The sequence below is a fragment of the Ictalurus punctatus genome, chromosome 19 (genome assembly GCF_001660625.3).
Source record: "Ictalurus punctatus breed USDA103 chromosome 19, Coco_2.0, whole genome shotgun sequence".
NCBI lineage: Eukaryota > Metazoa > Chordata > Actinopteri > Siluriformes > Ictaluridae > Ictalurus > Ictalurus punctatus.
This window is the reverse complement of record NC_030434.2, coordinates 20,413,609-20,439,171: the sequence shown is the minus strand read 5'-3', so window position 1 is coordinate 20,439,171 and position 25,563 is coordinate 20,413,609. Positions and strand designations below refer to the sequence as shown.

The following is a 25,563-nucleotide window of genomic DNA, read 5'->3' as shown; positions in this document are numbered from 1 at the left end:
TGGGGGTTCGAATCCCAGATCCTCCCTGTGTCCATGGAGTTTCATGTTCTTCCCTTGCTTCTTGGGTTTCCTCCAGGTACTCCGAGTTCCTCCCCCAGTTCAAACACGTGTTGTAAGCTGATTGGCATCTCCAAAAATTGTCTGTAGTGTGTGAATGGGTGTGCGATCGTGCCCTGTGATGGGTTGCGATACCATCCAGGCTGTCCCCTGCCTTGTGCCCCAAGTTACCTGAGATAGGCCCCAGACTCCCCTGTGACCCTGTGTAGGATAAGCGGTATGGAAAGTGGATGGATGGATTATATACATTTACATTTACATTTATTCATTCAGCAGAAGCTTTTAAAGTGACTTACAAATGAGGAAATACAAGCAGAGCGATATATTAAACGGAGATCAATACAAGTATCACAACCATACAAGATCTTTAATTGAGTTCTAGAGAAGCAAAGTGCACAGAGTAGAGGCGTAAGTTTAAAAATTTAAAATTTTTATTATTTTTATAAATATTGTGGGGTTGGCATTTTAGCGGTTAGTTACGTGCTCACGAAAGAGGTGGGTCTTTAACTGTTTTCTGACGATAGTGATATATTCTGCTGTCCGGATTGAGGTTGGAAGGTCATTCCACCACTGAGGGACGGTTAATGTGAAGGTTCTGGAAAGGGACAGTGAGCCACGCTGAGTAGGTACTACTAAGCGTCGGGCGTTAACTGATCACAGGTTGCGTTAGGTAACATAAGCCTCAAGGAGAGTGTTGAGGTAGGGGGGTGCTGTTTTGTACATGAGCATCAAGGGCTTGAATTTGACACGGGCGGCTACAGGAAGCCAGTGGTATACAGTAGTAAATATTGATTCGTATGCCTTCTCATTCCAAAATGTGTAAGTGTATATCCTCAGCTTTTTGTTTTTTGCCTTTGTACACAGAACACAATTTCACTTTTTATCAAATAACTTCAACCCCATATCAACATTCAATTTCCCATTAATATACTGCAAAGTCTTTAGACGTTGATGAATGGAAATCTGTTTTGTTTTCCTTTATTGCTTGACCAGTAAATAATGAGGAAACACATTTCTAATCTGTCACCTGTCCCTGGTGGAACCAAAGATCTGTTCTGATTTATAGAGCCTGTTTTCTTATTCATAACCCTGCCTAGAATAAAGAATGGCTGCTCTGCTTCTGTAATGCTCTCTTTATGGATGATACTAATTATTTTAAATACACTGGACTGCATCATATAAGAGCAAAGAAATTATTTCTATACCATAGAAAGTCAGACTTAACCCAGTACCTGATAGGTTTTATACATGATCCTGATCTATGCCTGTACTAATCGAGGTTACATTCATGAGCTTAGGCAAAGTGAAAGCTCAGGGTCAACTTCCTGTCTCTATCCGATTGAGTAGTAGTTCAACTTTCCCATGGTGGAAAACATACGAAAAAATAATCATGGCTATTTTTTCCAGAATTATGGAAAAATAGTTACGCCTTTACCTCTGACCTATCTTTATCTAGACAGGACTTTCTGTCTTAGACTTTGTCTTCCGTCCTTCCTGTTGGAGGCGTCTCATCTCACCTCTACTACAGAAAAATACAACACATGATTCCACATTAAACATGTTTTTGACTGAATATATAGTCGATATCAGATTCAGACTCTTGGCTTCATGGCTGTACAGCAGTTTAATGTTATTGCCACAATTCAGCTGTGATTCACATTAATGAATCTATTAGTTTAGATTTACAGTAGTGCTTCAGAAAAACTCATGCTGAGTATGTAGTATGTATCCTGTGTCATCACTTTGGATTTGGTGCATTTTCCAGTGCAGCTGTAGTATCAGTTAATTTACTTAACAGAGAACCCTTAAGTGACTTAAGAGAAAAACAGATTATTTTGACCACACACAGCAGAGAACTTTTTAATGACTGTTTGTATTTGTTTGTATGCATGTGTTTATACTACTCTATATATACTACTCTATACTACCAAACGTCTGCACTAGGTCAATGTTTTATTGGATGCAATAACGAACCAGGAGCTCATCTTATGCTTCCACTCTTTTATCAGCATTGTATAATTGGTCCATTTTTCTCCTCAGTTGTTCCATTATGCGTTCTCTGTCCCTGCAGCCCAGCTGCGCTCTGTGCAGGAGGAGCTGGACAGCCTGGAGGAGGAAAAGGCCAGCGAGCTGTGGGAGGCCCAGGAGGAGCTGCGTGTGGCGCAGGAGGAGGTGCAGGAGCTGCAGCAGGCAGCTGAGGAGGCGGCAGCTGAGCGAGAGAATGACATCGCTCTCCTGCAGGAGGAGCTGTGCAGGCTGCGGGCAGAGCTGGAGAGACTTCACAACACTACGCAGGAGTATGAGTTAGAGCTGACTACACTGCACGCTGAGATCAGCATGAAGAGACAACGCAGGGAGGAGCAGGAACAAACAGGCACAGAGGGTCAGTTACTCTCCACTCCACTCCAGTATATTATTCTATACTATAATGCCATATAATATTCAGTTATCAAAGACCAAAATAAAGAGCAAGCACTGGAGCATTACAACACACTACTATACTACTACGCTACCTTCTAGTGTACTAGATGTCACTATACTATATGACATTAAAAAAAATAGTATATACTATACTATACTATACTATACTATACAATACTATACTATACTATACTATAAGCTTCTGTACTCCACTGAACCATATATTATGCTATACTGTACTGTCCTATATCAAATTATACTATACTATACTATAAGCTTCTGTTCTTCACTGAACCATATATTATGCTACACAGTACTGCCCTATATCACATTACACTATACTATACTATACTATCAGCTTCTGTACTACACTGAACCATATTATTATATCCTGTACTGTCCTTTATCAACTTATACTATACTATACTATACTATATTCTAAGCTTCTGTCCTTCACTGAACCATATATTATGCTACACTGTACTGCCCTATATCACATTACACTATACTACACTACACTGTACTATACTATACTATACTATACTATACTCTAAGCTTCTGTCCTTCACTGAACCATATATTATGCTACACAGTACTGCCCTATATCACATTACACTATACTATACTATACTATACTGTACTATACTGTACTATCAGCTTCTGTACTACACTGATCCATATTATTATATCCTGTACTGTCCTTCATCAACTTATACTATACTATACTATATTATACTCTAAGCTTCTGTCCTTCACTGAACCGTATATTATGCTACACTGTACTGCCCTATATCACATTACACTATACTATACTACACTATACTCTACTATACTATACTATATGTAAAATTATGTCCAGCTTTGCATCAATGTGAATTAGGCAACAAAGAGTTATAAATCAGTCTCACATCTTTTCAGGAAAATCCAATTTCAAATAATTTGCTGGAAATGATTAAAACATCCCAGAACGTTTAATACTGTAATATATTCAATATTTGTAATACTGGTTATGAACATAATTTCTTTTGGTAAAAAGTACAGTGATTGTCTACAGTGTACTATAGCACCTTATATTATTATATTTATTATATTATACCTTATATCACATTTCTAATCACTAATTGTTAGTATGATTGCCACATCTGTTTTGTAATACAGTACAAAATAGGAAAGCACAAGCAACCAAACGTATTACCATAACCTCTGTCAGGCATCTCATATTTCTGCATGATCTGAAGGAAGAGACCACCCAGATATGCATTCCTATGGAGAATCAGGGCTCTCTCAACAAAATCTACTCACAAACCCACTGCAAACCAACTCTCAGAAACCTCTTACTGGAATATGACTGCCTCTAATTATGAGTGAAGCCGAGTCCAACACAGCAGAGTTATGTTGAAACATAGTGTACATCCACCAGCCTCTCAGGGCCTATTAATCAGAGAATGTGCATGTGCGTGTATATACGAGAGTCTGGGGAGCGTGGGAGACCTCCATTGTTTGCATGCACTGGTGTTGTATTTCTTACTTTTGTTTTTGTGTGCCTGGGCCAAACAAGAAAATCAGAAATCAGATGACCTTAAAGCTGCATTTTTAAAAGTTTTTGCAGTCTAGTATTCTTTCATGTGTACTTCTAGTATTTGATCTTTTTTGCTTCCTCACTGTTAGGGAGAAACCACACTTACTGTCTCATTGTACTGCCCTCTGCCATGTTGAGCTAAAATTCTCATTATAAATTTATGATGGGTTTGATTTAAGAGATTTAAAACAGGATGATTTGGCCAGATGCATCTCAGCTTCCAGTGTGTATGTGAAACTTTACAGCAGTTTTTAGTTTCAGATTTTTGGAGGCAGGATGTAAATTTGGTTAGTGCTGGAGGTTTTATAGATACACCCTGTGCTTGAAAACACACTGGGGAGAGTATAGCTGTAGAGTGGAATTAATGGGAAACGATACAGTAAATCTTGATGATAAACGAGGGAGAGTTAAAAGGTGAGTGTGTGTGTGTGTGTGTGTGTGTGTGTGTGTGAATGTGTGTGTGTGTGTGGGTGAGTGGGTGGGCAAGTGGATGTGCAGTAAATTCTTATATATAGCGAGAGAATTTCATGTATTTTGGGCCATATTCAGAGTTATAGGAGCGTAGTCACATTGCACATCTGTATTCAGACCTCAGATGTAACTACAAAGAGATGGACAAAGGGACAAAGAAATTCTCCATTCATTAATGTGAACAATGCATTTGCAGAGTTAATTCATTCCTCCTTAGTAACTGCCTGGTCAGGACTGCAATGGTTTAAATGAGGCTACTAGTTTTGAATCAACTAAATTCATTAGTTTTAGTAAAAGCCTGGTCAGGTACAAACCTTTATATATATATAAAACATTAAAAAGATTAAAATACAAACAAACAAACAAACAAAAAAACAGTCTGAAGTGCGTCTCATCAAAAAACCCTTCCGTTTTTATTTACATTTATTCATTTAGCAGACACTTTTATCCAAAGCTACTTACAAATGAGGAAATACAAGCAAAGCATTACTACAAGCCTATACTGTACATCTTGTATTATTTATCACTGATATATTTTATCTCATATATAGTTTTATTCTTGACCTAACTGATGAGAAATCTCTTTATTTTAATATTGCATCTCACATCATCATCATTTCATTCATCATTTCATTAGAAAGGCTGTAATTTGGAGTCAAACTCTCTGTTGTAGAAATAATTGCTCTAGACTGTCTACCATGAGCTTATAAATCATTATTAAACTCAAATTACTGTATAGTGAGATAGATAAGGAGGAAGGAACAGAGTCTGAGAGATACAAAAGTAAGAGGAGAGTTCATATTTAAAGTTAAGATTCAGAATTTTTTGTGGACATAATGACTGCTTGGACAGTTACATGTCCGTGGGATGGAGTTGAATGAAAACAGAGTGTACTAGGAACACCTGTACACCTGCACATTCATGCAATTATACTATCAGCCAATCATGTGGCAGCAGTGCAATGTATAAAATCCTGCAGATACAGGTCAAGACCTTCAGTAAATAAATAACCCAAACTGGACAGTTTAAGATAAAAAAAAAAAACAAAACAAAACTTTTCTAGTCTTCAGCTGTCTTCAACAGTTTGGGTGAGTCTGTGCCCATGATAGCCTCAGATTTTTGTTCTTGGCTGACAGGAGGGGAACCTGATGTGGTCTTCTGCTGATGTAGATCATCCACCTCAAGGTTTGATATGTTGTGTGTTTTGAGATGCTTTTCTGCTCACCACGATTGTAAAGAGCGCTTATATGAGTTATGACAAACTTCCTGGCAGCTCAAACAAATCTGGCCATTTTCCTCTGACCTCTCTTATCAACAAGGCGTTTCCACCCACAGAACTGTTGCTCACTCAATGTTTTTCGCACCTTTCTGTGTAAACTCTAGAGTGTGTGAAAATCCCAGGAGATCAGCAGTTTCTGAAATACTCAAGCCACCCCATCTGACACCAACCACCACACGGTTAAAGTCACAGAGATCTTTAAAAAAAAATAAAAAATCTATTCTAGATAGTTTGATGTGAACATTAACTGAAGCTCTTGACCTGTATCTGCATGATTTTATACATTGTGCTGCTACCACATGATTGGCTGATTGGACGGTGAGTGTATAATCTAAACAAAATCCATAATACAAAGAAATGTCTCAAAACTCTAAGAATGTACTGTTCATTCAAAATAATCTAATTACTTATGAGATAAAGAGAAAGGATTTATAGTAACACAGTCTGTCCATAATGATAATTAAGTATTGCTCTTTCATTTGGAATATTACTGTTCTGTGAGGGAGAGTTGGTCTCACATCTACTGTTTCTCTAGAATCCCTTTTTCCACTTGTCTCTCTCAGCTGGCCTGTGTGTTAGTGTGTTTACACTCTTTATACCAGTAACGATGCAGCAGATTACATATGGTTTACAGAAGGTTTGTCACGACACCATTCTCATAATCTTTCTGTTGAAAACTCTGTTTAAATCTGGCTTTTGCCAAATTGACAGAAATGCTACAAATGTGTATAAAGCAACACACTGACTGCATTATTATGTGGAAGGAAAAAGCTATTTTATGCCTCCTTAGTGCTCTTTTAATGTCATACAAACTAGTTCATTGATGGAAAATATATTAGATCACCTGCTTTTCCTGACAATAGCCTTTTTTGTTAAGACGCTTTAAACAGCAAGCATTTCCGTAGACCTGCAGTACATTTGTATACTATTTGGCCGATGTTTATAATGCTAGTGCAAACTCTGAAACACATATGGAATGTTTTAATGTCGTAATGAGAGAGGACCTCTGGTGAAGCGTTACTTTCAGAGTTTGCAGAAATGTTGATGCCCTCTGCTTTCCCTCAGCCTGCTTAGTGGCTTCAGCTCATCTATTAAGCTGGAAACTGTAAACAGCATGCCTTTCAGTTCTGCACACAGCCTGGAGGAGCATACTGAATTAAACATTACTGCAGTGGTCACATGACCTAAATCATTCATTCTTATCTGATCTTGGCTCAGATGGGGAAAGAGCATGATAAAATGGTTGAGCTAATCTCTGGTTTTCTGCATGACCTTCTGATGCTCTTTGGACCACACTCAAGCATAACACACGCATCATACTGGCAGCAAATAAAGATGGACAAAAACTGTCCCTACTAGATTTGATGGAGGAGGAAGTGCTGGTGCGGCATTGTGGCGGATATGTAAACAAGAACTAGCTGGTTTGCCAAGCAACAACAACAAGCTGCTGTTCTGTGTTAGTCTTTTAATTAAGGATGTTTGCACTCATACAGATGGGAGACACATTATATATAAAGCCAACATAAATTGTGTTAGTAGGGTGCTGAACCACCACAAGCCACCAGAACAGCTTGGCATGGAATTGTACTGGAGCATTGTTCCTCCTAGAGATTCCTTCAATTTGTATTTGATAATAGTGATAAGGAGCAATATACTATACTATAATAAGGTATGATATTCTATGGTAAACTACACCATACTACACCAATCCATACTATACTTTTCCATACTATGATAAGCTAAGCTAAGCTATGCTATACTATACTAGACAATGCTATAGTATTCTATGCTATTCTATACTAAATAATCTGTACTGTATTCTATCACACTATTGTTTCACACTATATATTATTAGAATCTATACCAGCCTGTCATACTATTTTATACTATACTCTACTACACTACACAAACACAATACATAGTTATACTTTACTATGCTATTCTACAGGCCTACTATATAGTATATACCCTATACCCTATAGAAAGGATCCATAGCATCCAATCATACTACTCTTTACTATACAATACTATTCTGTGCTATACTATGATATTTTATACTATATTTTATTGTACCACACTATACCATATTTTAAGGATTCATCCTGTCATACAATACAATATACACATTACATCATACCATCCTGTCATATTATACTGTACTATACAATACTACTATAATTTCTAGAATACTATACTATACTGCACTGCACTGTACAATACTACACTACACTGGAATATACTGTTCTGCGGTGTACGGTATACACTTTTCAGGATCCTTTGTAAATCATTTTTTTTATTCATTTTTCTTTTAGTTACAAACATTTCACTTGTCTTTCACTATCAATTCATCTATAATAATGTAAATTATTTACAACTCTGTTTTCATCCCTTTCAGAGTTTACTGAAAGCATTTATTCTGTCCCTGATTTGTGATTGGACAGGAGAGGTTGGTCAGCTGAAGGATAAATGTCTCTCCTTGATGGATGAGTGTCAGACTTTGAGAAACGACAACCAGCACCTTGCTGAGAAACTGCAGCTGCTGGAACAGCAGAGAGCCAGGTGAGTGGCCACGATGCCTGTCAATCAAACAGCCACAGAGATCAGTCGACCAAGAAACAATTAAAGCCAACCTGAAGTCAACCTGGTCTTTTCTTAATTGTGTTATTTCATGACTTTGTCCTCTAAATGCTATGTATGCATGTGGGGAGGAAATTATTATGTTATATTACATTTACCAGTGATAATATTGTCATATTTCGCCTCCCTGGCTTAACGGTGAGCACATTTGGTTTGGGGTTTGATTTCCACCCCTCCCGAGTTGGGGGTTTGATTTCCACCGCTCCCCTGTGTGCATGGAGTTTGCATGTTCACCCCGCTTTGGGGGATTTCCCTGGGTACTCCCGTTTCCTACCCCAGTCCAAAAATATGAACTGTAGGCTGATTGGCTTCTCCAAATTGTCCATAGTGTGTGAATGGGTGTGTGAGTGTGTGTGTGATTGTGCCCTGTGATGGGTTGGCATCCTGTTCACGGTGTCCTCTGCCTCGTACCCTGGGTCATCTGGGATAGGTTCCAGGCTCCCCATGACCCTAGGATAAGAAGTACAGAAAATGGATGGATGGATGGATTTCACCTTCCCTTTCATCCCCCAGTGAACACTGAGGAGGAACATTTTAGCTGTTTTACTGGGTATGGTTTGTCTGCTGATGATAGACTGGTGGTAATTCATCAAATAGTACAAATAGATTTGTCTTTAATTGGGACAGATGGGCATATATTATTTACAGATGCATGTGTCTTATATAAACTCAGACACACCTCTTCTTTGTTTTATAACTGAACTCAAAATGGTTTTCATAAAAATAACCTGTACAGTTAGCGCATGTTACTACTTATCCTCATTAGCAGTCTTTTTTTTATTTATTTTTTATTTTTTTTTAAATAATTAAAAATCTTATCAAAATTCCTGTCAGTTTAGTTTATGTAAACTAGCAGGCTACCTTTAACAATGAAGATTATGGATATTTATTATTATGACTTAATTCTTTCAGTTATACATATGTATGGATGCAGGATGGAGCAGGATGACAAAATAAATAGGTCTTAAAGATACACTATGCTCCCCTTTCCATATCTCTATGTGTGCAAAGAGATGTTTGCTAATACTTGTGTTGGTTTCACTCAGAAATGCCTCATGTTACAAAACCAAAACAAAAAGAAAGAAGTTGTAATCAAACACACTGTGTGGGACAACAAGGAGTCAAATTCCTTCATGCAGTTCTGTCAAAGCACTTACCACGAAGACATATAATGCTGTACAGCATCCCTCATCCTAGATGTAATACATATGGAGAAATGTGAGAATTTAGGAACTGTCTATAATCACTCTCAAATGATTGTTTCTTTTTCTTCACTGAAAAAAAAACATCTTTGAAAAAGAAAATTTCCATGACATTTTCCTCAGAATTTTCCTCAGTCCTATAGTTCCCATGTTGTTCAAGTATTTGTAAGTATTTATCTCTTTCAAACTAACCAAAAACACACATTTATTGGCTTTGGGAGTTTCAGTGCTCTATAACAATGATATTTGTTGGATCTACTCAGTTGTAGCCAGTAATGGAAAGAGTGCAAAAGACTGGCTTGAGTAAAAGTACTGCTACTGTAATAATACTTCTGTTGGTTAAATGTTAAATTAGTGATCAAGTAGAAGTAAAGTAAGTAAAAGTCATCTGGTTAAAAACTACTTATGTAATTACTTCACCAATTGCGGCTGTAGATCAGGTGGTAGAGCAGGTTGTCCACTAATCGTAGGGTTGGCGGTTCGATTCCTGGCTCACATGACTCCACATGCCGAAGTGTCCTTGGGCAAGACACTGAACTCCAAGTTGCTCCCGATGGCAAGTTAACGCCTTGCATGGCAGCTCTGCTACCATTGGTGTGTGAGTGTCTGTGTGAATGGGTGAATGAGAACCAGTGTAAAGCGCTTTGGATAAAAGCGCTATATAAGTGCACAATTTACCATTTACCAATTACATTTTACACATCTACAACTGACACAACTAAACCTAAACTATTTTATTCTACATTTTCTATTCTGTTATTATGTTAACTATCCAAGTAAGCTATGCTATTCTATGCTGAATTGAACATCGTCTCGACTATTTAAGAAAAGTAATGCTAGCTGGCCAGATAACTAGCCAAATACTATTGTATTTCTGTTTGTTAGCTAGCTCATGTTAATTAATACATGTTTTTAGCTACATAGTTAGCTATCTAGCAAAGATGCCCCTTGCACATTATCCAGACCATTACATATAGGTTGTAGAAGCACTTTACTTTTCTTCTGTTTAATATTACACATTAAATAGACATAATGTAAATGAGTTTCGTACTGTAAAACTCAAGCTAGTCGAGCTCACTCAGCTAGCTAATGGCTTACCTGTACATGTTTCTGCATGTTGAACTGTGAAATGCTGATATCTCCACAGCTTTTAATTTGAAGATCATTATTTGTCATTGTTTACCTTTGAAGCATTTAAAACTAAAGATACCTGAGAAATTAAGCTGCCTCCACTGTCTCAGACATTGCCGCTGACTGAGCATTTGGTGCATGAAGTGTAAACTTTTGGTAGGAAACGTCAGATTTATTTTGACTGGGTCTCAAATTTGTGTTATTAGTTTTTTAAATAGGCAGTGATAAAAAAAATAAATGTAACAAAGTTGAATATTCTTTTTTTAAACTCAAGTAAAAGTGAAAAGACAAATAACACTTTATTATACTCAAAAAGTACTATTACAGTGAACCATGTACTTATGGATTGTAATCAGAGTAGATGTAGTGCTATACTTTCCACCCCTGGTTGAAGCCCATGCCTTTGTGAGATCTGTTGCAGAAATATTCCTGAGAATGGCTGATTTATTGCTCTGGTTCAGCAGTAACACTATTCAGAGTGCAGGAGTTCAGGAATGTTTAGGATGTTGGCTTTGAGGCTTAGGTCATGTGACTGAATAACCATTTTATTATTATCCCTACCCAGGATGGGCCACCCAGCTGCTCTGAATGCTGTGAAAAAGTGTTCAGGCCTAGTAGATTCTAGGGATTTGATCCTTCTTTCTTTCTTTCTTTCTTTCTTTCTTTCTTTCTTTCTTTCTTCTTCTTCTTTTTTTTTTTAATTTCCCTAATATGACATATGAACATTGATACAGTTTGTTAATTTTTAATTAAACAGCATGAAAATAACATGTTGTAGGATGTAATTTTGATGTGCAGGATAGGATCTATTGCTCCTTCTAACATCTCCGTCTACACACACACACACATACACACACACACACACACACAGATCATAATTTTGAAGTTTGTCTTACTTTTCTTCAGGTTGTCCATCTTCACTAGGAAGCTAAAAACACTTGAATTGAGTTGTGCGTTAGGGACGGGGCATGGTGGTTTAGTTAGCACATTTGCCTCGCACCCCTGGGGTTTGGGGTTTAAATCCCACCTCCACCCTCTGTGTGTGGAGATGGCATGTTCTCGCTGTGTCTTGAGGGCTTCCTTTGGGCACGTCGCTTTCCTCCCCCAGTCCAAAGACATGCGTTGTAGGATGATTAGCATTTCCAAATTGTGCAAATGTGTTTGAGATTGTGCCCTGTGATGGGTTGACACACCATCCTGGGCGTCCCCCAGCTCATGCCCCGAGTTCCCTGGGATAGGCTCCAGGCTCCAGGCTCCCCCTTGACCCTGTGTAGGATGGAGTTGTGTGTTGGTTATAAAAACTAAGCTTTGATGTATTAAGCATCACTACTTACCACACTCTGTAAGTGTCTAGCACAGCTGCTCCACGGCCTCTTTTTCTCTGCTCTTAGAGAAGAGCAGGACGGTCAGAAAGTGGACGAGGAGCAGGCAGCGAAGGCCGAAGTCTACATGAGCATATTACAGACGGAACAGATGACTCATCAGGTGAACTCGTGTCTCCAGAAGAACTCGAGCGAGAACAAAGCTGTGAATCCTGAGAAGAGGATTGAGGAGCTTTCTGAGGTGATCACTCTACAAGACCAGCTAAAACAGGCTGAGGAGAGAGCATGCAAGGTCCAGAGAGAGGTATGATACATCCACCAAAATACTACTGAGTGCAAAAGTTTGCACCCCCTTTGGCTTCTTGAAAGTACTCTGAATGTTTAACACCCACCCACTGTCTTTCTAAGTGTGAGGGGTTAAAAGGAGAACTTCTCGAGCTGCAAGGACTTTACGAGAGCAGTCAGAAGGAAAGGGCTGAGCTGGAGTTGGAGCTACAGCGCTGTAGGGCGGAGCTTGATAGGCTGGCAGGAAGGAAGGCCCAGGTAAGTGTTTGAAACCTGGTGAATGGTGATTCACACCCTAGTTTAGATGTAGTTAATTTACTGATCTTAAGTTTTGCTTGCTTAGGATAAAATTTTCAATTTATACTGCTGAATAATGAAACACTCTGCAGTGCAATATTCAATGCTTGCGATTACAGTCATCAGTGAAGACTCTGTCTCCCAATGTCCATGTTGTTCAGATCACGTCATCATTGGTCAAACGTGTGTGTCTCAGCTTGATCAGCTGGTCACCTTTTCACACACATTGGTCATGGGCTTTATGTTTTCTGTCACAACTTGTCCACTTGTGTGTGTTATAACAGTATAATGATGTCCTCAATAAATACTTACAAAGCCATAAATCAAATACTAATGCTTGTGTCTTAATCTAGTCACTAATTTAATTTTCCTTTTTAATCCTGCATTTAGTCACGAGTTTCACTATTAAAATCTTAACATACCCTATTTGACTGTGAAACATGATTTCTTTGTCCTTTGCTTTTTGTCTTTAGGGTGTACTAACATTTGCACTCAAATGTACAAGCGGAAGCCCAGGGCTTTCTTCTTTTTTCTTCTGTATCAATTTGTCCCAATGTGTGTGGTCTAATAGTCGAATAAACTGATAGCTCAAATTTATTATATCAAATTTATTGTAGCTCATCTTAACTCTTATTACAAACTTAAAACAATTCTGACAACTAGCTTTCCTGAGCAATACTAATGCTTGTGTACCAATGTGCACTAAAATAATGGGCACCCAGATTCTTTAAATCGGATCAGATTCCAGATTACTGATTTTCAAATTCTGTATTTAATCCCGTGAAAGATATTTTGTCCGTCCAGTTTGAGTATTTTGTCTCACATCACTCACTCACCGCCCATGGTGCTTGTGTTATCATTTTTAGCCTGCTTACACTGTGATGCTCTCAGGGTTCCTCTGCTAGCATGTACTAATTATACAGTGTGGACAAAGATCTTTAAATGGCTTTTGACCCTAGATAATTGATGGGATGAGTGTGAGGTCTTCGTCTTGTAATTTAACCATCATTGGCATGTTCTAATAGCAGTGTTTTTTTCTGTTCTCCCTTTCATGTGGTCTGCCATCGCTTCCTTTTGTTGCTTTCTAACCAATGTGTGACCATACACCCTGCAATCACCACACATGCTGCACTATATCAAATTCTGAACTAATTTAATGTTTTCTTATAATCTTACCTATCTATCTATCTATCTATCTATCTATCTATCTATCTATCTATCTATCTATCTAACTATCTATCTATCTATCTATCTATCTATCTATCTATCTATGTGTGTCTATCTCTCTATCTGTCTGTCTGTGTATCCCTCTATCTGTCTGTCTGCCTGCCTGTCTATTTCTGTGTCTATCTCTCTGTCTGTCTGTCTATCTATCTGTCTGTTTGTCTGTCTCTGTGTGTCTATCTCTCTGTCTGTCTGTCTATCTATCTATCTATCTATCTATCTATCTATCTATCTATCTATCCATCTATCTATCTATCTATCTATCTATCTGGTTTAATCCATCTCCTCCTCATTCTCTGTCCATGGACACATTTTATATATACACATTTTGTATGTGTTGTAAACCCTCCTGTTCACGATGGATTTTTTTTTATGTTTTATATCATGCATGCCGTCTCTCACCTCATTTTTTTCTCCCTCTCACCACCTCCTCCATCCCCTCTTCCTCCCCTCATCTGTCCCTTCGATCTTTTGTGTTTTCCCCTCTCAGAACTCCTGTCCTCCATCTGAGTCCCCTGTTCTCTCCATACCCTTCATAGGAATGGTTGTAATAATGGCGCTGATATGGTGCTGCTGGACGGAGCTCTTGTCCTAAAGAGGGAAAGGTATGGCACTTTGCCTTTTCTTTCTCTATGATCATCTCAATTTGACTTCTGGACACACAAACTGAAGAAATGAGAGATGTTTAGATAATAATGGATGATCGGAATGATTGCAGCTTAAATGTTGAACGCTGCACTCTGTTGTTGAATTTTTGTTCGATGTGCACATTGTTTCACAACCATTCTGAGTGTACAGTATGTAGCAGTCTGGGAAAACCCATCAGATGTTGCTGTGCCTGCATTCTGGCACTCAGTTTATCAAAACATTTTTAAAAAATGACTAAAAGAATTGACTGAAATTGTTTTATAACATATTTTGACACCTCATATTTAAGAAGCCATTTCACCAGAAAAGACAGGGGAATGGTTTATGTACCTTTTAATCTTGCTTTGGCTTCTTTCTTCAATCCTCATGTTGGGGAAGAAGCCAGTTTAATAAACATACTGGTACAAAAATGCAAAACTTTGATTGCTAAGTATGATTTCCTCACACATTGAATGCCATGATTTGATCAGTTTGTTGTATAGATACAGTACTGTGCAAAAGTCTTCAGCATCATATTTTCTTTAACACAAATTTTTTTTATAGATGTTTATTTTATGGCTTCTGCATTTTTGAGTCAGTACTAAACATGTTAGATTTCCCAACCTTACTTTTGCAACAACAAATTAAATTACAGAGTTTCAGAAAAAAATATTTGTATGTCAGTTAAGAAAGCAATATATTACATAACAGTCCATTTTCCAGACAAAACAAATACTGTAATTGAGATTACCGATTAAAAAAACAAACAAACCTCTGTTGTCACACCAAATATTGACATTGTTTTTATTACTGTTTTTATTACGTTTATTACTGTTTACTGTGCTTTATAATATTTTTTAAATGTAGAAATGTTTAATTTTATTATTATTTGAAGGCATCTTTGCTTTACAGCGTTTCTCAGCATGTGGTTTTTGCACAGTACTCTATGAGGACAAAATTCTAATCAATTCAGTTTGTAATCATATACCAACTGTTGCAATGTCAGCAATGCTCCTGCGCCACAGAATGAAATATTTAAATGTAATTTTATTCCTTTTTCAGTGACTTTAGAATGCCTGGACTTCATACTTCATGCAAAAGAGCAACAGGTTTCAGTGCACATAGAAAAGTGTGGAGTTTTCCGAACTATATAAACATTTCTGTCAGAATTAGACCATGTGAAGGGTTTTCCCAGGCCGACACACATGTACAGTCATGTGATAAAATAGGTACACACCATGGAAACTGTTGGCTTTTTTTTGACATATTTGGATAAGCAAACATTTCATCCTCTTTGAAACAGTGCCTATTAATAAAGTTGATATACTTGAACAATGCTAGTATGCTTGTCCAAATATGTCAAAAAAGCCAATAATTTCCATGGGGTGTACTTATTTTTTTCTCACATGACTGTATCACAGATGTGCTGTATTAAACACGGACTCCTTTTTTTTTTTTGTAATTTACTGTTAGAATCCACCACATAAACCTTGCTGAGTCAGAGACTAAGAGGTGTTTAGTATAGATGCAAGGCCAAAATGCTATTTACCTGACTTCAAGTGAAACGTTGTGGCCCATTTCTTAGACACATCAGTAGGTTACTTCTCTCAATAATAATTAAACAGACTGGATTCATAACATAATGGAATAAAGAACTCAGTTGTGGCTAATAAATGTGCCTCATGCTTGCAAATAGAAGCTCATATACTAATAAACAATTAATATAAAAATCGACAGCATAAAACTATGATCTTTGGTTTATTCTTTTGGGAAACCTTCAAAGGATCTGTGTGAAAGTCTACAACAGAGTTTCTCTTTATGAGAAGGTTTCAAGAAGCACCATTTGAGATGACTAGAACTGTTGAGGGCCTGAGGAGCTTTTTCCCCCCTAAGAGCATAATACTATATCCTATACTTCTTAAGGGTTTCTTGAGTGTTTGATGGATGGTTAATGGTTGTTGATTTCTACAGGAACTTTTTTTTTTCTGAAAGAAAAATTATCTGTGAAAATTGTCTGAACTTCTATATATAGAACTCTTAATAATTCATTCTAGTCCCATCCCATTTTATAATTGCCTTTATCAGGTTACCTCCCATGAGCTCAAAAATTGTGGCCTTAGTGTGTTAATTAAATGGCAAAACTTTTATTTAAGACATTTTGCAAACTTTGAAGACAAAAAATGTAACTTTAGAGGACTTTAGGTCTTAGCATTGAGTAGACAGAAATTTAGTTGGTTATTGGTTCTAGATTTCTACAGGAACTTTTCTTTCCAATTTGATCACCTGTCAATTCCCACCCACCAGCCAACTTTCTTCTATCAAGCTTGTTAGCGTTTCCATGTCATCTGAAGCCAACCAACTGTAACTGCTGCTCTTGCTGCATCACAGGGCAGCATAACACACTCAGTGTAAAGTGCTATCTGCCTTCTTCTACATACATGAGCTCACAGATGCCCAGAATTGGCTAGTGTCACTTTGATCAACAGTAAGGAGAGTATGCTGTGGCATTGTCAATATTCAAACTCAACCTTTTATGTTTCTCTTGCACCACAGGAGCTATTTCTGAAAAACAATCTCTCTATTCAGGGGGCATGGTGGCTTAGTGGTTAGCATGTTTGCCTCATACCTCTAGGGTTGAGGTTCGATTATCGCCGCCGCCCAGTGTGTGCGGAGGTTGCATGTTCTCCTCAGGCTTCGGAGTTCTCCTCCGGACACTCAGGTTTCCTCCCCCAGTCCAAAGACATGCGTTGAAGGCTGATTCTCATTTCCAAATGGTCTGTAGTGTATGAATGTTTATGTGATTGTGCCCTGCAATGGATGGCACCCTGGTGTCCCTTGCCTTAGTCGCCTGGGATAGGCTCCAGGCTTCCCGCGACCCTGAATAGGATAAGCAGTACAGAAAATGGATGGATGGAATCTGTTTATACTTAGACCTCTTGATAATGCTTTCTAGCCCCATCCCATTTTACAGTGGTGGCTTCGTTCACCAGGAACAAAAAAATTGTGGCCTTAGTGTACTAAATAAAAGGCCTTCACCCTCAAAATGAACCCTTTGAAGATTTTAGGTTTTGATAATATGTAGCCACAAGCGGAGTTAAATCCGATTTGGAAAAAAAAAACATTAAAAGATTTCTATATCTGATTGGAAAAATATCAAACCTTAAAGAATTTTTAGCTATCAGCATTTGAATGACTTTTGTTTATGTTTTAGCACTGTGGAACTGATCCACTTACTCAGCGTGGAAATCTTCCTGCTGCTTTTCCTTTTGATCCCCCATTGAGTTCGCTTTGGTGTTGCATGTGATAAAATCACAGCAGACAGAAGTGTCTTGCCTCTGGCCATTCTGACTACATACTGCGGCTAAAACCTGGACTGAATATATAAACCCCTGTGGAAACTTTTCACGCAGTGCCCTGAGATTGAACCAGTGTTGAACTCTGATCATGATAAATGTGGTATAGCTTAAACTCTGTCTAAAACAGTCAGGAATGGAGATTTCTGAATTTATTAGAGGTATAGTGTTCATACAATGCAGCTGCCACACTCAGTAAGAGGAGAATTAATAGTGTGTGTGCCATGTTTACCCCGAGACCTGTAGAGATCAGCAGTATTGTCAATAACGTGACACAACTCTTATTACGACATTGCTGAGCATTACTAAACATCACGGAGGGCAGGAGGGACACACAGAGTGAAAGAAAAACACTGTTTGTTTACAGTCATTACTAGGTCACTGCTCTCAGCTGTCTACATCTCTGCAGGTCACACAGGGAAGAATATATTTAGCTCGTTGAGTCCACACATTGTGAAGAGTGTTTGCTGAATCAACAGATGCTGTCTTTTATTTCAAAAAGAGTGTCCCTTCTTCAGTTTGAAATGCTGAACCTCAATGTGAATGTAAATGTAACTGCTTAATATGACAGAGGTTCTGAGGTTCTTTTTTTGTTTTGTTTAGTTTTTTTTTTTTTTTAATAAAATGTGGCCTCAAATGAATATAATGAGGTCAGGAGTTAATATTTCTAGGCCACAAGCTTAAATATCTCATGGACACAAATTGTGTCCAATTTTTACCACAAATGGTCCTCATGCTAATCAAGAACACTCTAGAAGATCCCAGTCAAACAGGATGTGATCTTCCAGTCTTTATCGCGTGGCCAAAATGGAGTCATTTCCTGTAGTTGTTTTTGTTCATTTATTCATCTATAGTGACAGCGTTATCCTGGTCAGGGTAAAGCCTATTCCAATAACACTGGCTGTGAGGTTGGAATACACCCTGGATGGGACACCAATCCATCACAGATCACCATGCACACACACATTCACACCCAGGGGCAATTTATCATAGCTAATCCACCTACCTGCATTTTTGTGAAGTTGGAGGAATCCAGGAAACCTTGAGGAAATCGATGCAGACAGCCCATACAAACAATAACCTGAGCTCAGGAGCTCACCCTGGAGCTGTGAGGCAGCAGCACTACCTGTTGCACCACCCACATAAGTAAAAATAGATTTTTTTTAATGTGGAGGAGAGATTGGAGATCCATGTATGCAATATCTAAAAAGCAGTTATACATTTACCAGAGCGCTGTCAGCCTATTGTCTATATAGTGGTTCCACACAGTACACGGATTGGCCTTCACCATGTTGCTCGTCTCTGTTCCTACTATGTCTCATACATGTTCTCACACTACACAGTTGAACACTGGTCATTTCAAACACTAAAGAGAAACAACAGAGTTAAAATCAGGGCTAAAATAGATCAATTCACTTAAATTAGAATAGTGGGTTCTTTGGATGGTTAATGGTTGTAGAACTCCAAAGGAAACATATCTATTGTAGAACATTACACAAACATTTTAAGGCTTCCCCAAGAGGGATAAACAGGACAACCCTTTAGATTGACGGGGGAGGGAGAGTAAAATATCCCTCTCACCTAGAAATACTTTGCTCTCATGAATATGAAACAATTGTAAACAAAAGACAGGTTTATTAAAAAATTATCTTTGTTAAATATAGGTGTGGAACAATTACTGGCACCCTTTTAGTCAATACTTTGTGGTACGTCTCTTTGCCTAAGATAACAGCTCTGAGTCTTCTCCTATAATGCCTGATGAGGTTGGAGAGTACATGGCAAGAGATCTGAGATTGTTCCTCCATACAGAATCTCTCCAGACCCTTCACATTTTGAGGTCCATGCTGGTGGACTCTCCTCTTCAGTTCACCCCACAGGTTTTCTATGGGTTTCAAGTCAGGGGACTGGGATGGCCATGGCAGGACCTTGATTTTGTGGTCAGTAAACCATTTTTGTGTTGATTTTGATGTATGTTTTGGATCATTGTCCTGCTGGAAGATCCAACCACGGCCCATTTTAAGCTTTCTGGCAGAGTCAGTCAGGCTTTCATTTAATATCTGGTGATATTTGATAGAGTCCATGATGCCATGTATCCTAACAAAATGTCCAGGTCCTCTGGCAGAAAAACTGCTGCAAAACATTAAAGATCCACCACCATATTTAACCGTGGGCATGAGGTTCTTTTCCATATCGCTACCTCTCTGTGTACACCAAAACCACCTCTGGTGTTTATTACCAAAAAGCTCTATTTTGGTTTCATCTGACCATCGAACCCGATCCCATTTGAAGTTCCAGTAGTGTCGGCACACTGAAGACGCTCGAGTTTGTTTTTGGATGAGAGTAGAGGCTTTTTTCTTCAAGCCCTTCCAAACAACTTGTGATGATGTAGGTGACTTCAGATTGTAGTTTTGGAGACTTTCTGACCCCAAGACACAAATAACTTCTGCAATTCTCCAGCTGTGATCCTTGGAGATTTTTTGGTCGCTCAAGCAATCCTCTTCACAGTGCGTTGAGACAATATAGACACACGTCCAATTCCAGGTTTATTCATAACATTTCCAGTTGACTGGAACTTCTTAATTATTGCCCTGATGGTGGAAATGGGCATTTTCAATGCTTGTGCTATTTTCTTATAGCCACTTCCCATTTTGTGAAGCTCAACAACCTTTTGCCGCACATCACAGCTGTATTCTTTGGCCTTACCCATTGTTATGAATGACTAAAGGAAGTCAGCCTATGCGTTACCTCATATTTACACCTCTGTGTAACAGGAAGTCATGGTTGAACAATTTCCTGTTCCTAGTCACTCAGGTGTACTAAATTTTTTTAAAATAGCAATGGGAATATACTTAATATATTTTTCTTATGTGAATTCATAGGGGTGCCAATAATTGTTGCACACCTATATTTAACAAAGATAAACCTTTGATATTTGATAGACCTGTGTTGTGTTTGCAATTGTTTGATATCCATGAGAGCAGAGTATTCTTGTAATTGTTTTAAACAAAAGATCAAAAGGTCATATTTTGCTCATATTTACCAAGGATGCCAGTATTACTGGAGGGCACTGTATGTAGAACCTTATGACAGAAGGTTTCCCTTTCTGAAAAAGAAAACCTTAGGTACATCCCATTTAGAAAGGGAGGTTTAGGGAGTTTTTCCTCGCCACTCTCTCCACCGGCTCGTTCAATTCACACACTTAAAATCTGTATCCTGTGTTTATATATTTCTATAATACTGATTTGAGACAATGTCCTTGTAAAACGTGCCATACAAATAAAATTGAATTGAAAGCTAGGACCACTGACCATCCGAAGACGCGCTGAGAGCCCTTTCTTTCTCTAGCAGATGTGTCATCCTGCTGACTTCTGAAGTGCTTATAAATGATTTGAGTGATGTTAACATAAATAAAATCTGGTCTGCTTTTAAAAAACTATCAGAGCCACACCTTTAACCACCAATTAGCTGACTGTTTTTATGACATTACACCTCTGAATTAAACTCTTCTTCTTGTTGATCCTAGGAGCGAGAGGGAGACTGGAACCTCGTTATGCTGGTTGCCGTGGCAGCAGCAGCCATTTTGCTCGTACCCAGTTTGACCCGAGCATTTGCTTGAGTATAAACAGGAAGTGACCTCGATCAGGTCAATGTCTCATATCCACTTACCTGCTTACCCTCTCTGTGTTACACATTCATGGAAGCACACACACACACACACACACACACACACCCGCACCACAATCACACACACACACACACACACACACAAACTGCCATAATCATGCTTCTGCTGAAACAGACTACATCACATTCACGTGTGCTGCTTTTGTTTCTTGCTTCCGGATGTGTGAGCGTTCACCTTCAAACACACTCCTCTCGTCACTCTCATTTCAGACACAGTCTCTGGCTTTAGACACCCTGCTTTTAAGATGTGCTGTGACAGCATGTGATATGTGATACTCAAATTCTTCCAGTCGTATATATCACCTTTCAAATATTGCCTAGATTTTTTTTCAGTGCTATTTTGTGTTTAGTTAGTTATAACACAGGAGCAAGTATCTGTTCTAAAGCATGCATTAGACAATTTAACCAGCACCAGTGTTAAATGTAAATGTTCTATAACTGTCGGATCACACAGTTTGTAAGTTTTGAAGTATTTTTCATTTCCGTAACAGCTCAAAAGGATATTCATTACGGAGGCAAAATAATTAAATAGCAAGACATGAGACTGTGATTATGATAAACTGATATTCATAATCTTAAAACACTATACCATTATCACACTGACAGTATATGATAGCTGCTGTATAAATTCTAACAATGATGGTCATAACCATTTGAAGTTGGATAGATATTTTTGTGTGTAACATATATATATATATATATATATATATATATATATATATATATATATATAGAGAGAGAGAGAGAGAGAGAGAGAGAGAGTGTGTGTGTGTGTGTGTTGTCAATGTGACTTGATGTAATGAGTTGAAACAATACTAACTAATATAAAAGAGTTATTTTTGTAAAAATCTGAAATGTAGTGAATATACAGTAAGAACATTTATTGAGTGATATTGTTGACCTTTCAGAGAATCATATTTCAGAGCAAATATTCCTCTCAAGCAACTAATACAGTGCGGCTCAAAATTAGTTAGGCATAATTGTTTAGGCTCTGTATGCCACTTATGTGAATTTAAAAAGAAAAACAAAATAGTCCAGATATTTAAATATTTCAGGGGACCATAAGTGTTTGCTCAATTGGGTACTCATGCCATTGCATCATTCGTTCCTGCCCAAAGGAGCGAATGAACGGTCTAGAATTGGCTCTAGAGATGATATTTTATATATCTGGAGTCTGTCATCTACCAACATGAGAACCAAAGAAATGTCAGTACTTGTAAGGTAAACCTGCAGAATAAATGAATTAGAGACATGAACACAATATTAGGTGTCTCGCAATCAGCTACTTGGTAGCAGTATTTCACAGATGCAGTAAAGACCACCATAAAGAGATGTGTAGCACAAATTCAGTAGCGTTTCCTCAAATATGCAGCCTCAAAAAGGTTCCTCAAGAGTTTGTTAGATGGAACATTTTTTTCTAAGGGGGAAGATAAATAAATGATGCAATTTCTCTTCAGAAATATGTTAACCCCTACTGACTCTGCTCAGTGAATTATACTGTTATAATAATAATAATTCATTGATTCATTCGTCTTCTGTTGCTGCTTCATCCTGGTCAAGGTCACAGTGGATCTAGAGCCAACCTGGGAATACTGGGCATGAGGGGGGAATACACCCTGAATTCCCATACACCATACACACACTCATTCATACCTAGTAGGAACTTGGCAGCGCCAGTCTACCTACTGGCATGTTTTTTGGAAGGTGGGACAAAACCAGCGAACCCGGAGGAAACCCAGACAGGCACAGGGAGAAAATACAAAATTCCATACAGACAGCAACCTATGGTAAATTCTGTACTGAACAGAATTTAGGGGACCCTGGAGCTGTTAGAGCAGCAATGCTATCCACTGTACCACCATGCCTATCTTATATACAAAGGTTAAATCTAGAACCTTTAAAGATTCTACGTAGACATGGACACAATTTGGGTGTCTCACAATCAACTGTTTGGCAACATTATTTTGCCTGATTATTTGCACTTCTGGTTTGATGCTAACTGGCTTTGTACTTCTGCTTAATGATGATAAAGATGAATCTAATCTAATCTAATCTTATTAAAGAAAAATTGCCATTAAGTGAACTTTACTTGTTTGACCTTTTTCCAGGCCACAGAATCGAATGTTCTTGCTGACTCCAATTTATCACGCATTTCATATATTGGAGACTAGACAACGTATCTTCATTCTGCCTGTTCATCTTGTTCATATGGTTTACCTGTGGACCTCCCAAAACATGCCAACAGATTGAATGGCTACTCTAAAATGCCCCTAGGTGTGAATGAGTTGTGTGTGTGATGTAATGGTGTCCCATTCATGGTGTTTCCCAGTGTTCCTAGGATAATCCCCAGATTTACTGCAACTCTAATTTGTCCATTACTTTTGTTCCTGTGAAATGGGAGACAATGTATGAAATCCATATAGACACCTTTACAATTCACCCATTCAGAGCCAAAGGTCAGAGCCAAAATATAAAAATGTCATTCAATTTGTAAGAAATATTTGCATGGACAATAGATGTGTAGCATGAATACAGTAGCTTTATCTAAAGTATGCAGCTTCGAAAACGATTCCTCTAGAGTTCTTTGGATGGTTAAGACTTTTTGTTCTTTATAGAGGGTCTGAGTACAAGTAAAACCCTTCATAGTTTCCCCTTTAAGGGTTCCCCAAGAAGGACAGGCCAAAGAACTAAGAGCTCCAAGAATTTCTAAGAGTGAAGGTACAATGATGCAATTTCTGTGCAAAAATGTATTTTGTCCAAAAACTGTTCTCAATGAATTATACTTGAGAATAATCATCTTTGTTTGTTGTAAAACTGATTAGCTTATTACCCCTTGCATAGTCTGATTAAAAAAAAAGTGGCAGTTGGGGCTTTGTGGCAGTTAGGCAATTAATTAGAAGGTTTTGAGTTCAAATCCCTGGTTCCACCAAGCATCCAATGTTGGGTCCTTGAGCAATGCCCTTAACCCTCAAATTCTCAATTGTGAGTGATTTTGCATTTAAAAGCATCAAGCAAATGTTAAAATACTATAAAGGTCCTATGTTGGTTCCTACAACTGAGATTTCCCCTTTTAAAGAGAAGTGGAAAACTTTTTGAAAGCTGAATGCATAACTACTCAGTGAAATCTTGAATGATCCCCCCCACACCCAACAGTACAGGGTTAATAAACATGGCTGAGTTTCCCAAAAGCATTGCATCATGAACGTCATCATTAAATGGTAGAGCGAGCATCACATTGTACACTATCTCTAGCTTCCATTTAAAAACGATTTTTACTTTGTGATACTTTTTTGGAAACTCTGGCCAGGTAGTTTTATTTTAAAAGCACAAAGTATTTATCTAAGCAACCTTGTGCTCAATAGAACAAAGTGACTGTATTTTAAAGTGCGATAACATATTGAGAGTGCTTCATATCACAATATAGTATATAATGGATTATCTGTATATGCCTAGTGCTACCAGTGTTATAATGTCTTTGATGCAGCTGTATGCAGCTCAATTCTGATTGGTCACAGACAACAGCAGCTCTGACAGTAGTGCTGGCTGTAAATAAAACCATTAATGCTTGGTCTGAAAACGTAGACATGTTACTGTATGGCGGACGCTCCACATGACCCAATTAAAAAAAATGTTACCAGGTTTTCTGTAAGGATATGTTTAGTATTTAAAGTATGGAAGGAGTCTCTAGTGTCAGTGGTAAAGCTGTAGCTTTAAGTGTTCATAGATGGTGTTGTTTCTTTGTAACATGAGAAGCTGATTAACTTCAACAGGGAGAAAAAAAGGGAATGGTTGTTTATAGCTGCTATTCAATTTTATTTGTATAGCGCTTTTAACAACGGACATTGTCTCAAAGCAGCTTTACAGAAACATATTAGCACAGGATACAGATTAAACATAAGTGACAACAGATTAAACACAAGTGATAAACATAAGCTATAACATAAGTCATAACAGGAGCTAACTTGATTAAATATAACTATAAACTGTTTTTTTT

The 25,563-nt window shown here is 38.0% G+C and overlaps 1 protein-coding gene across 4 annotated transcripts in view; it reads left to right on the top strand.

Annotated features, from left to right (window-relative positions):
- LOC108279781 (coiled-coil domain-containing protein 136) overlaps window positions 1–25,563 on the top strand; it is a 53,211-nt gene extending 27,648 nt beyond the window's left edge. For 2 of the 4 annotated variants that reach the window (XM_017494254.3, XM_017494258.3), the window contains 6 exons: window positions 2,129–2,440; window positions 8,249–8,366; window positions 12,169–12,403; window positions 12,508–12,642; window positions 14,396–14,510; window positions 21,409–25,563. In XM_017494254.3, the coding sequence (XP_017349743.1) occupies window positions 2,129–2,440; window positions 8,249–8,366; window positions 12,169–12,403; window positions 12,508–12,642; window positions 14,396–14,500 (905 nt within the window). In that variant the 3' untranslated portion in view covers window positions 14,501–14,510; window positions 21,409–25,563. The remainder of the gene's footprint in view (window positions 1–2,128; window positions 2,441–8,248; window positions 8,367–12,168; window positions 12,404–12,507; window positions 12,643–14,395; window positions 14,511–21,408) is intronic. The other 2 variants (XR_001815590.3, XM_017494257.3) reach the window with 2 other exon arrangements.